The sequence below is a fragment of the Vicugna pacos genome, chromosome 20, assembly GCF_048564905.1.
Source record: "Vicugna pacos chromosome 20, VicPac4, whole genome shotgun sequence".
Taxonomy (NCBI): domain Eukaryota; kingdom Metazoa; phylum Chordata; class Mammalia; order Artiodactyla; family Camelidae; genus Vicugna; species Vicugna pacos.
In genome coordinates this window covers 12994037-13006766 of record NC_133006.1, presented here as the reverse complement: position 1 = coordinate 13006766, position 12730 = coordinate 12994037, and the positions used below count along the sequence as shown (strand labels likewise).

General features: G+C 50.3%; 1 protein-coding gene across 2 annotated transcripts in view; it reads right to left on the bottom strand.

Moving 5' to 3' along the window:
- Positions 1–1059: 1059 nt before the first annotated feature.
- CLIC5 (chloride intracellular channel 5) overlaps positions 1060–12730 on the bottom strand; it is a 129152-nt gene continuing 117481 nt past the window's right edge. For both annotated transcript variants that reach the window (XM_072944880.1, XM_072944879.1), the window contains exons 5-6: positions 8149–8333; positions 1060–1608 (exon numbers count right to left, since the gene is read on the bottom strand). In XM_072944880.1, coding sequence (XP_072800981.1) covers positions 1441–1608; positions 8149–8333 — 353 coding nt within the window. In that variant the 3' untranslated portion in view covers positions 1060–1440. The remainder of the gene's footprint in view (positions 1609–8148; positions 8334–12730) is intronic.

Below are 12730 nucleotides of genomic sequence, written 5' to 3'. Positions count from 1 at the left end.
ACAAGGAACTAATCACTAATTCACTTTTCTTCGTTCGCCTGCCCAGGTCCCATGCTCCAGCTGGGTGAGCTTTTAAGGAGGTGAAACTCAAGGAGAAGGGCTAAAGAGTGAAAGATTAGCTGAAAAGAAGTGTCCTGTTTTTCATCTGGCAGTTGAGTCAGACGGTAGGAAAATTAACCCAGATGCACATATATTTTTTCCTTCAAGTTCAAACCACACGGCTTCCCAGTCAGAAAGGCCCTGTGGACTTTCTTCCTAAGGTGTCCCATGATCATGCCACCTCCCAAACGTATTTCTTGGCCGTCAGAGGCTGAATCAGGGTGCACCCAGCTAACAGACTCACATCCAGGAACAACTTGAAGAGCCTGGAAAGTCATTTTTGGCCAATTCTTGAGTTTTTGCTATAAGGTTAGTAGTCACATGACATCACCAGTTCAAGACTTAGTTAGACCATGAGAGAGAAGACCTGTCTAAAAGATTCCCAGGGAACACAGAGCCTCGGAAAGAACTTATATAATGCTCACCCATCCCTCCACCTCCCACTCCCGTCTGCTTTCTCACAGACCAAAATTCACTCGTGGATAAACAGGATCAAACGCAGGCATGAAACCTCCCATAAAATGACTACCCATAAGCAAGCAAACCCTGCGGCTGGCAGACCCCCGTGGGCCTTTTGGCATCAACACCACTCTCCTCCCCTTTTGAGTCACCCCAGTTTGGAATTACAAGCCAATTTCCTTTCCAGGCAAAGTCAGGACAGATAAAAGTGGAGGTAAGCATCGACCAGGTACGTGATAGCATCTCCCCGTGCCCAGCACTGCAGCAAACTGAGACTGCGTCTGAAGTGGCTTTCAATCTGGCCTTCAGTGTGCAAAGTGACAGGAGTGTCAGGAAGTAGCAAGTGACTGAAGGAGTGTCTGCCCGATGCCTAGATCCACAGCCTGCTCCCTCCTTCAGGTCCACCCGCCGTCTGCCCTAACACAGCACTGCACCTCTTTCTCACAAGAACTAAGATGGCATTTGGCCTTGACCTTGGAGTTACTGACAACGAGCAGGGTGGACCAGGACACAGGTGTTTCATGTTTCTAATGCATCGGAGGAGATATTCTGATATTGGCAAAAGGGGGCCGTGACGGTCCCAGAGATGGGTTCTCCCACGCTGACCCCAAAGACACTGAACCCAGCCCAGCTCCGGAGGCTGAGAGCTTGACCGTTTCTATCATATCCGCTTGCAGATTCCTGCCTGATCAGACGGGGATGGCGCAGACCTTCGTCAAAGACGGCAAGCTGGGGTTCCAATGATGCTAGCAAGATGCGGCCTGATTTAAAAAAAAAAAAGAAAAGTTTTCCCGAGGCGACGTGGAAGAGGAGCCTGTGCAGCCGGCGTCCTGGGGGAGGCGTGGAGGCCTTCTGCAGCTGTGCCGGGCGGGCGGGCCGCGCTCAGGACCGGCTCAGGCGCTTGGCCACGTCGGCGTAGGCCAGCTCGATCTCGCTGTCGGCCGCGCACGTGTTGGTGAACTCGTCCCGGGCGTAGGCGTTCCTCAGGTACCGCCACAGCCCCGTCATCTCGGCCGGGAAGTCGTAGTTGCGGTACTTCTTGGCCACAATCTACGACAGAGATGGCAGGACGGAGATGGTGTTAACAACGCAAGAAACGAACCTCTGGGAAGGCGTCCGGGGCCCCACCCGGTGTGTGCACGGCAGGACGGCCCTCGCGCATCACAAGGGGCCCTCAGCAAAACGCGCAGTAACGCCGGGTGGTCGTGGAAGCTTTTGCATTGTATTGATCTTACTTTATGTCGTTTTATAAATGTCATGTTATATGTATTTTTATTTTATTTTCTGAAGCAAATATACTTTGCCCTTTGACACAGTGATTCTGCTTCTAGGGATTCCCAACCCCCTACCCCCGCAGGAAATATCACGGATGCACAGGAAGGTTTAGCTCCCCCAATGGGATGGTGGGACTATTTGGAATAACAGGAAATGGTACACAACACACTTGCCCTGTAACACACGGATGGATAAATACACGATGGCACGTAAATACAAAGGCACACTGGAGAGCCATTAAAAATGATGCTGCAGAGGAAATTCCAGTGATCTGGAAAACGCTTCGAGACTGTTAAGCTTGAAGTGCAGTAGAACACATTTGGAGAAATAAGTGTGATGACTAGCAGTAACTGTATCAATGTGTTCACTGGTCATGTCTGATAGAGTTAGAGACAACTTTTTCTTTCTTTTTTTTCCTATCCACTTTGTTTTAGGTAAGCACCCTTATGTACAAAAGTGAATTTACAAAGTATGAAATGTAAGTTAGATGTTGGAAGGTCTCTGTAGCTTCAGGGTCTGTGGGAGTGAACAGGTAATGATTTCTGTTCTCTCCCTAGTCTGCCACGCTTGGGGCTGTGGGCTTGGGTGTTCCGGGGAGGTGCTGTTGTGTTGAGAGACACAGTAACATAGTCGTTAAAAGCATGGGCTCTGGGTCCCAACTGCCTGGTTCTGAAATCCTGACCCCACTACTTAACAGCTATGTGACCTTGGACTCATTACTTAACCTCTCTGAGCCCCAATTTCTTTATCTCTAAAATGGAGGTAAGAAGAGGACCTACCTTGGAGTGATGAATTAGTTAATAAACATAAAACGATCAGAGGGATGGCTGGCTCCTACCAAGTTCTCAAGAAACATCACCCATTGTTATAATTCACTGGGACCCACCTTTTGCCCATTGCATGCATTCCTTCATAGGTAGGGGCTGGGTGGTCACTTTAATAAGGTCTCTCTAGCCAGGGAGGGCTTCAGACATGTGACCTGTGCAGTCACATGGGTCCTCGCATTTAGAAGGGCCCTGCTCTTGGTTTAATGCTCTGCTGTCCACATTTGGAAATTCTGAATACTTTTTTTTTTTAATACTTTTGCTATGCGCTGGGGCCTACACATTGGCTAGTCATGCCTCTAGCTCTTGGGGACTGGGGTGGGAAGAGCAAAAAGCAGCCTCTCTCCTACAGGACTGACTTCTGACTCCTCTCCTTGCTCTCTTTTTAGAGAGGTCTCCAGACCTCTGACCCAGGGATCCCCCCATGCAGAGAGCACCCCAGACCAGCTACCTTGGTTTGATTACTTACATCTTCATCTGGGTGCCGGTGATGTGCGGGGTTCCCCGGAAAGCAGTGCTGAGTGAGGGACTAGATGACCTATTGCTCGGTCATCTAGAAAATCTTGGTCTCCTAGACACGACGTTGCCAAGGAGGACGCGTCCCCCTCTCTGTTCTACATCAGTTCTGAACTTCCCTGACAACTCTGAGCGCTCTTCTGTTCTGAATCACAGTTACCATTTTCGTATCATCTCTCTCTTCCCTAATTTGTATAAGGACAGGAACCACAGCTTTTCCCTTCCTGTCCCCTTGATAACCTCAATGATGCTGGTAAGAGTAACAACAGTAGCAAACATTTATTTATTCTGTGCACTGCTCCAGGTGCTGCGTTAAGCACTTGGAAAGCTCCTGAAATCCCTAAATCACTCTATAAGGAAGACTGTACTATATTCCCATTTTACAGATGAGAAAAATGCAACCAAGGGAGGTTAAGTAAGTAGGGATTCAATACACACTTGTATTTAATCTTTACCATCCTCTGTTATCCTAACATTAAATAGTGCAGCTGGCCTCAAATGGATATAACCACTTCATTTTAAAGCCTGAAGAGCCTTAGCAATGAGCAAACCGGTCACAAGAGATTTAGTGGTGTACACAATGTGACACAGGAAAATAATTAAATCAACCAATATCTGTTATCTATTATTATCTATTAATCACTAATATCTATTACAGTCCCGATTAGTTGCTTCCTAATCTGAGTCTCTCCACTTTGCCGCTCAGCCCTATGATAACAGGGTAAATGGTAAAGGAACAGCTCTATTCAGAATCCTTTCTGGGCCAGTTATTCAGCTGCTGTTGCTTTATCTCCAAACCCACCCGTGTGCTGGAGTCTTTGCGGGGCGGGGGCAGGGGCTGCAGACCACACCTCTGCTTTGCCAGCGACGGCCGGCGGGGTTCTGCCAACACGGGGCGCTAGAGAGCAGCTGCGTGACAGGAGGAGGGAGACCGGACAGGTCCCCGCCCGTGGGATTCCTGTTCCTGTCGGGGTCTCCTCTGCTCCAGGAGCAGCAGCGGAATCCAGTTTGCCGTTTCACAAGCACATAACCAGTGTGCTCACGCCGGCTCGGAGAGGCTGGCCCACATCAATGACCCCACCCCTGCCGAGCCTGTCCCCGCCTCAGGGGAGCAGCGCCCCACCCCGGAGGTCCACGGTGCAGCTCTGCGGGGCCTGGCACCTAGTTCCCAAGTTTTAGTCATGCCAGCCTCCTCCCTTTGCCCCCCGCCCCAGGGCAGGAGGAACCTCAAGGTACATTTTGCTTCCTAGTTCTTAGGTACTTAGAACTTTTTATATTACATTCTCTCCGTTAAAATAACTGCTTTGGGGCGGTCACTACAGAAGCCATCCAGCAATGTCTGTCCAGCAGACGTGTGGCTGGTAACACAGGTGATGGAATCGGAGTCCTTCCACAGAGCCCCCTCCGTTCACTGCAAGATGAAGGGCCTGAAAGTCTTTAGAAGAGGCTGTCTCAGCTAACGAGCAATTCCACACAGATGTGGAGGCTTCACGGGGGGAAGCAGCTGGAAATTGCCAGAGCGGATGGAAAAGGCCCACAGAATGTAAACTGGTGCAGTCACTGTGGAAAACACTAGGAGGTGTCTCAAAAAACTAACACTAGACCTACCCTATGATCCAGCAATTCCACTCCTGGGTATTTATCCGAAAAAAGGCAAACATTAATTCAAAAAGATACATGCACTTCAATATTCATAGCAGGATTATTTACAATTGCCAAGATAGGGAAGCAACTTAAGTGTCCATCAACAGATTAATGGGTAAATATGATGTGGTGAATACACACACACACACACACACACACACACACACACACACACACACACACACGGAATACTACTTAGCCATAAAAAAGAATGCAATTTTGCCATCTGCAACAACATGGATGGACTTGGAGGGTATTACGTTAAGTGAAATAAGTCAGGCAGAGAAAGACAAATACTGTACGATATCATTTATACGTGGAAACTAAAAAATAAAACAAACATAATAACAAACTATAACAGCAAGAATAAAATAAAACAAAAAAGAAGCAGACTCGCAGATACAGAGAACAGACTAAGTGGGCACCAGTGGGAAGAGGAAAGGGGGGAGGGGCAAGATAGGGGCAGAGGATTAAGAGGCACAAACTATTATGTATAAAATAAATAAACTACAAGGATGTCTTATTGTACAAACAGAATAGAGCTAGTATTTTGTAGTAACTATACGTGGAGTATAACCTTTAAAAACTGTGAATCACTATGTTGTACACCTGTAACTTATGTAACATTGTACATCGACTCTACTTCAATTTTTTAAAAAATGAAAAAAAAAAAGGAAGCAAAAGGCCCACAATGAGGTCAAGGCACTGATAATATATTTTTCAAAATTACAAATTGATCCACTGGGACAGCCTCAAGTCTCTCAGCACTGGAATTTATTTCCAAGTTTTTAAAGGATATAATTTGAACTGGAAAACAGCAGAGATGCAATTTATGAACATGTATTTGTGTCTATACGTGGAGCTCCCTTCCTGTTTGCTTCAAAGGACTGAACAGGTCCCTGTGCCAGGTGAGGGTCCCCGGGGGCCAGGGTCCCACAGGCCATAACAAGAGGCCCCTGTGCCCCACTCCCGGCCTGGATCTGAGGCCCTGAGCTTGACCCGAGCTGGTTCTCTCCTCTCGCGTTGGCGCGTGTGAGAAAACAAGGCAGCCAGACAACGAAAGTTCAAACCAGGCTCTCAGTGAGCGTCCAGCCAGAGCAACTCAGCCTCCAAGGATGCAGATAGACCTGAAGGGGAGCCAGTGAGAGAGAGACAGAATGCGCACGGGGGAAGCTCTGACGTCCGCAGGAACCTCCACGCTCATGTTCTGAATCCGCTCTCTCATATGAAAACAGTTAGCCCCCCCAGCCCAGAGTAAGTCCTGGCGTCAGAAGTCAAACTGGAGGCCTGACTTGGCTTCCTCTTCATGCTTTCTGCGCTTGAGAGGCTTGCCAGGGCTCTGGGACCCGATGAGCAGGATCAGCAGAAATCCAAGGAGACAGGAGGCAAGGCCCAGCCCCTGTCCCTTCTCGGGACATCCGCCCTCTGGTCCCGGCTTGTCCGAGTGACGGACTCACCAGACTTCATACAAGGACGGGGGCGTCACCTACTGTTTAGGGCTGGAAGGGACTGAAGAAATCAGAGGATGAAGCCCGAGGCCTGGGAGATCCCTTTGTTCGCCTCACTGGACACACGATTCTTGATTCATGGTCAGTCCATGCGTGAGTGAGAGAGGAGGAGGGAGGGAAGGGACGGAGAGGGGCGAGAAGGAACATGATCCACGTCTCTCCTCTTAGGCATAAGGAAAATGATTTCCAAAAAGAGTAAGTGGCTTGCCCCAGCTCCTGCTGCTAGTTGGTGGCAGACACAGGACTAGAACTTGGTTCTCCTGACTTCTGGAACGGAGGTGTTTCCACTACCTCTCCCTGACGCAGTGTGACAGAGATAGAATCATATGGTCCCTAATGGTGGCACTTGTTCAGGAAAGAGAATAAAGGATGTTTTAGGGGGTGGGGTGGGGCGTGCAGTAATTAATAATTCCAAAGAAATATAGCTTGGCTGGACCTACAAGTGACCACTGGCTTGGCCCTGAAGGCAAAGTGTCTTCCTCTTCGTAGACTGCATTCACCCCATCCATCAGCCCTGGCAGAAATGAGTCCCTCCCAGCCTCCAGGCCTGCCAAGTCCCTGGGAGCCTCCGTGCAGGCACAGCTGACATTTCAACTCAAGCCAGCATGTGCTCTGATGGGAGGAATGCCTGCCTTTCTAGCTCAGGACATCAGCCGAAAAACGAGAGGCAGATATCCAGCTGATAAATGATGGAATCTGACACTTGTGTTGGGTAGAAAGAAACTGAGGTGATCGAATAGTCAATCAAGGAGTACTTATTAAAGGGCCACCACGTGCCCACCATCACGCCTGGAGAAGACCTGTCCTCACAGAGCTTTGTGTCAGACTGTGACAGTAAGATAGTGACATGTGTAAAAGTAGAGAACAGTCGGGCTATGCGACCCCACTGCGTCCTTCTCTGGGCTGGGGCGGGTCAGGAAAGGGTGTGAGGAGTGTTGGTTTCGAGAAATGTGGGGGACACCACTGCTGTCTTCAAATGATGAAACACGTTGCTCCGAGAACAGCGTGAGCAGGGAGGCCCTACTGGGCTCCACGTCAGTGGGGGATGTTTTAATCACCAGAGCCATCCGAAAAGGTAGGGCTGGCTCCGTAGGCAGGGGGCTCTTGGTCGTCAGAAATGCGCAGTCCCAGTCGCACAGAAGCCCGTCACAGACACACAGTAAGTGGTCCACTTTGGGGTGGGAGGCTGGGGAGGACCTCAGAATTCCCTTCTTTCTGACTCTTAGATGCTAAGGCTCGTAGAGGAGAGGATTCAGGATCAGTAAGCGCAACGCGAGCGAGAAAATGACGTCACTTCTCGCAGCCTCCAGCTCTTGGGCTGTCGGGGAGGAAGGGGATGCCCGCCCACCCAACGGAGTTGCTACAGGGAGTCCGAGGGTGGGTCTGTGCACAAAAGAAACATGCAAATGAGGGCACACTAGGCAGAGATGGGGGGTGGGGGAGGCCAGAGAAAAACTATGAGGAAGAGTTAAGGAAGAAGCCTTTAGAGTGATAGGACTACATAGAACTACAAGCAATAGGACAATTACAGCAACTGTTAGGTAGCGAGCCCTTACTATACGGCAGGCACTTTCAGGGTGCATGTACATCCCAACGACCCTAGTGAAGCAGCATATGTCTATGTGACAGGAGCAAACAGAAGCCTGGGGAGGCTAGACAGGCGGCACGCAGTGGGGGCTGGCTCTGGGTCCCGGTTCCTGCAGCTTCAGAGCTCCGAATCTCCATCAGCAGGTGGTACTTCCTATCCTTGCCTCAGCTACACAGGTGACCTGACCCTTGATGGAGGTGGATCTGGGCAGCCGCTGCAGGGAAAGCGCTCTTACCTTGACCACGTGGAGCTTGGGCAGCAGGTTGCAGTCGGCCAGAGTCAGCTCGTCTCCGTCCAGGAACTTGCGCCGGGAGCCCTTGTCATCGTCCCCGCGGGTGTCGGCATCAATCTCCTCCGGCAGAGGCGTGTTCAGGTAGTCATCCAGTTTTTTCAGCGCCTTGGTGAGGCCTCTCTCAAGGGCTGGCACGAAACAGCAAAAGAAGTGTCTTTAGTCAACCTTCTTGCCAACGGATATAGCCACGGGGTCTTTAGAGGAAAGTAGCTTATCCGGAATCCTGCCCCTTCATCACACCAGCTCCCCACACACCACAGAGTCCCTCGCAGCCATGAACACGATGCTGCAGAAGAGTATTGAATAGCCTGAAAAAGCAAACTTTAACCCAACGATAAACACAAGCTAATCCAATCCTTTTTTCAAAAAGATTATATAAATATAGAAATACAACCATCAGGGTATTTATCCAAGTTTCCACAGAGCTCATCTCCAGCAGATGCCATAGTAATAGTCAACTTTCGTTTCCTTATTTTGCTTACCTAAATTTTGCCAGCATTGCACAATTAACCTGTCTAATAAACTTGTAGAAAGAAAGGGATATTAAATAAGTAAATAACAACTGAACAGACAACCTGGGAGAGAGATTTTGCACCAGATTTGGAGGAAGCATTCATTATGGCTAACTCAAGCTGAGAAGGATAGGAGACAAGGCTTCCAGGAAAACATGACACAGGAAAAGTGGGTGCCCATGTTTGGGGTTGCCCCCCCAGACAACCAATGGGTATCAGGGAGGCATCCTTGACTTTAATCTACAAAGGTTGTCCTAAAACTCAGAGCTGTCCAAAATGGATGGGCCAATGCACCATGCAGTGGGTTGCACCAGAAATGTGCACATTACAGCTGCATGGAAACCTGTCATGGATACAGCTCAGAGTGAACATCCAAGTAAAGATAACGTGGCAGAAGACCTCCCCAGTCCTGATGGTTGTGTATGAAGTAGTTCATTTAGATGCAGAACAAAATACTCAAAAGAGCAGCTGTAGGAACCCGTGATGACTCAAGAGTCATTCCAACCAGAGTCTCGCAGACCATTCTAGTCACAGAACCCTCGCACAGAAACCATCCACCTGAGCTCCAAGGACAGAGGAGGAGATGTCTGGCCGAGTCGCTGGCCACTCCACCTGCGTCATCAGCCCCTCCCCTAGTGGCTGTCTTTTCCAGACTCTGCTTTAGAGCATGACACTGAGATGCCGGGAATCGGTCCTGGTGTTAATTCCAGCAGAGAAAAGCGGAGAGTTGCCCCTGGAGGAAGAGCCCAGAGGACCGTGCTCTTATTCCCATTTTCCCAAACGTGCCTTCTGCCAGCCCCTCCTCACAGAACCCGTGACTGTCTTTTCATAGAAAGCCTTTGTTTGAGACAATGAAATGACACTTGTCCAAGATAAATCAATGGAAACGCTCACTGGAATGCTTGGAAACAGGCTGGAGGTCGGACGTGGTTTCTCAACACTTCCTTCTCCCTGGTGTGGCATTTGAACTTGCACTTAACCATGTGCTTTGTGTTTCCAGTTTGGGAGAATTGAGAGACCAGGGCTGGGGGGGAAAAAAAAAAGCTTGTACTCCCCTTATTAATTGTCTAGACTGGGATGGGATGGCCATCCTATTCAAGAGCCACAGCAGAGGGAGGGCACCACACAACACACGATGCTTCTTACGCGCCCCGCCCTACCTCACCCTCTACTGGAGCACTGCGATTTGTATTGGGCTTGTTTGCTTCCACAAATCCCACTGCCTCTCTCCCTTACAGAGATGATTCTAATGGAGAAAGGAAAAATCAGACAGAATGCCTGTTGAAATTTGATGACCGAATATCATCTGAAGGAAAGAGACAGATGATGGGACATGAGTCACTGCAGGTACTTTAACTCCAAATGCTCCCTGGACCCCTGAGCAAGTCACTGCCCAAGTCCGTGCCCAAGGACCTAGTCTGGGAACCATCGTGAGACTTGGTAAGAGAGGCGAGGACAGCAACTGAAGCTCCTTGGGAGGACGGTCCTGGAGACCTCTCAGCTCTCTCCAGTGATGTCTTGAGGTGGAAGGTAATGTCTGGCAATGGGAAGGATTGTTGCCTTATGTCCCAACCACGACACGCCAATAACATACCAGGTCCTCCGCATGGCAGTCGCATCCCTTGTGTCTGTACGTCTTTGATCAGAATGTGAAGGCCAGCATTGGCAAAAACCATGGTAGAGAGGAGACCAGGCAGCAGGGATGGGGCCAAGGGACAGAGCTAACGCTGTATTTAAATGTCGACCCTGCCCAGGGTGAATTTACTGCGTTGCCACTGAGGCTTCAGCTCCAAGGCCTTGAACTTGATTTTTCAAATTCCTTATTTGGATTGATTGTATTGGCTACCCACCCCACACATCATGGAAACGTCCCTGATCCTGACACTTCTGAAGTGTGACCTCAGGCAAGTTCCTCAACCTCTCTGAGCTTTGCTTCCCTCATCTCAACAGCAGTTCTGAAGGTCCTTAACTCTCCTCAGGCCTGTGTGAGCTTGAGCTCAGCCAGCGCAGGGAGCGGGCGTCACGCGGTGCCTGGCTCGGGTTAGGACATCATGTAATGAGAGCTGCTGCTGTTGCATTACCGAATGTGGCAGGCATCCTGCTCTCTGCCCCTCACCCCGCACTCTTGGTCAGGATATTCCTCAAAAATCCAAGGCACCGCAGAGAATGAGAGATGCTGGGCTCCAGCTCTGAAGCCCAGTCCCTAGAGGAGGAAAATAAAGGCCTGCAACTTGGCTTCTCTTACTGACTGAACGTCCTGCCGTGGCCCTGGCCCTGGCTCCCTCTCGGATCCGTCTCGGTGACTAGCCGTGTGGAGACGCAGGGCCGGAGGGAGACCGTCTCCACGTGCCTGTGTGCTCACACACACACAGCTGCGCTATCGAACGACAAAGGCCAGCCCCGTTCGTTCTCTGCCAGTGCTTTTCCTTCAGTCCTCGGACCCAGGCTCAAAACCTGGCACCCGTAGAATTTAACGATTCTTTTTGGCTGACGGCAGCCCAGGCTGTGAACCTGTTCGTGTTGAACTTTCTGCTCTGGTGATGGGGAGGGGGTTGTGAAAGAAACCAGAGCGACAAGAAGATGGTAATTCCTTCCGTGTTGGCATTTGAGACCCTCCCTCCGAAAGACTTCCTCTGAGTGGCGGGACGGGGGAAACCTCAGACCACAGCAAGCCAACCTGAGGCCAGGGGACCCCGAGGCCCGAGACCTCCAAGGTCCCAGGCACTTGTAGGACCCCCAGTCCTCAGCCTGCTTTCTTCCCCTCTCTGCCCCGCCCTGCCCGTAAAGCCTGATTCTGTACCACACACAAGCGCACCCGGTAAAATATGGGAGAAGGAAACGAGGGGAGTAGTTCATAAATATTCTCGGCCATATGCGAACAATCTCAAATTTATTTTTCTCTTTTTTAAGAAGGGGGGAAGAAAGCCACCCATTCCCTGATCACTTCCAGATTCATTGAGGTTGATATTACATAAGACCCAATATTGTTTTCTTGTCGTAGAGAAATAATGACTTGGAAACGGCAATTTGAGCTAAGAAAATAATACGCTCTTACCCGGGCATGGAGGCTGAGCGGGAACCAGGGAGCCAGGGCTCCTGCTCAGGCTCCACAAGCCCTTGCAAGCACGCGCAGCCTCGGTTTGCTGGTGCGCTTTGTGCAGTGGGGGCACCGAGGGGCAAAGGGCCATACAGACCCCCCAGGGCTCAAAAGTCACTCGGAGCCGAGGAGATGTCCCAGGTGGTCTTTGAAAGGACAGGAGCAGCTCTGCGAACCCAGGGGGCTGTGCTCTCAGTTTCTCATGCGTGGTTTTCCTTTGGCACTTGAACTTGCAGACAGGTAAGAACCAGGGGTCCACCTCTGACCATCGTCTGCAGCCTGGATGGGGGTCTGTTCGACTCTCCCGTGGAGACGGAGATCATGGTCACTGGGTGGTGGACCCAGGCAGACCACAAGGTGCTTGAATCCTGCTCCCCAGCACTGGCCAGGAATGCCCTTACTGAAGTTCTGAAGTGGCCCGGGGGTGTTTATGCCACCTGTCATTTAAATACACAGTGAATCTGTTGAGATGTGAGCTGTGATGCATCACCACGTCACAAAGAAAGAAACTGAGTCTCAGTCTCATCCGAGGCACACGGGCACGTGTGAGCAGGCTGTTCAAACGACTCCTGGGATGTACAGCGGAAAATGGACCCTGTTTTGTTTTTAACCTCTTTGGTCTTCCTGACAAGCTCCCGATCCCTAGGGAATCCCTGGGTGATGGGGAAACGACGACTTTAATTTAGTCCATTCTGGATTACAAGCTAGTTGATGTAATAATCTAAACAGCCCCTCTAGACAATTCTGTCTCTTTTGCATAAAAAATGCTCAGTTTGTCAGACAGCGTCCCTCTCCCCTGCTCTTCTCCCCGAGTAAAGGGGTGGGGCGGGGGAGGAGGCTCCTGGGAGCTCCAGGGAGATGGGAGTCCCAGGAAATGCCCGGTGGAAGGCCTGGGGAAGCTTCTGCAGGTGCTGTG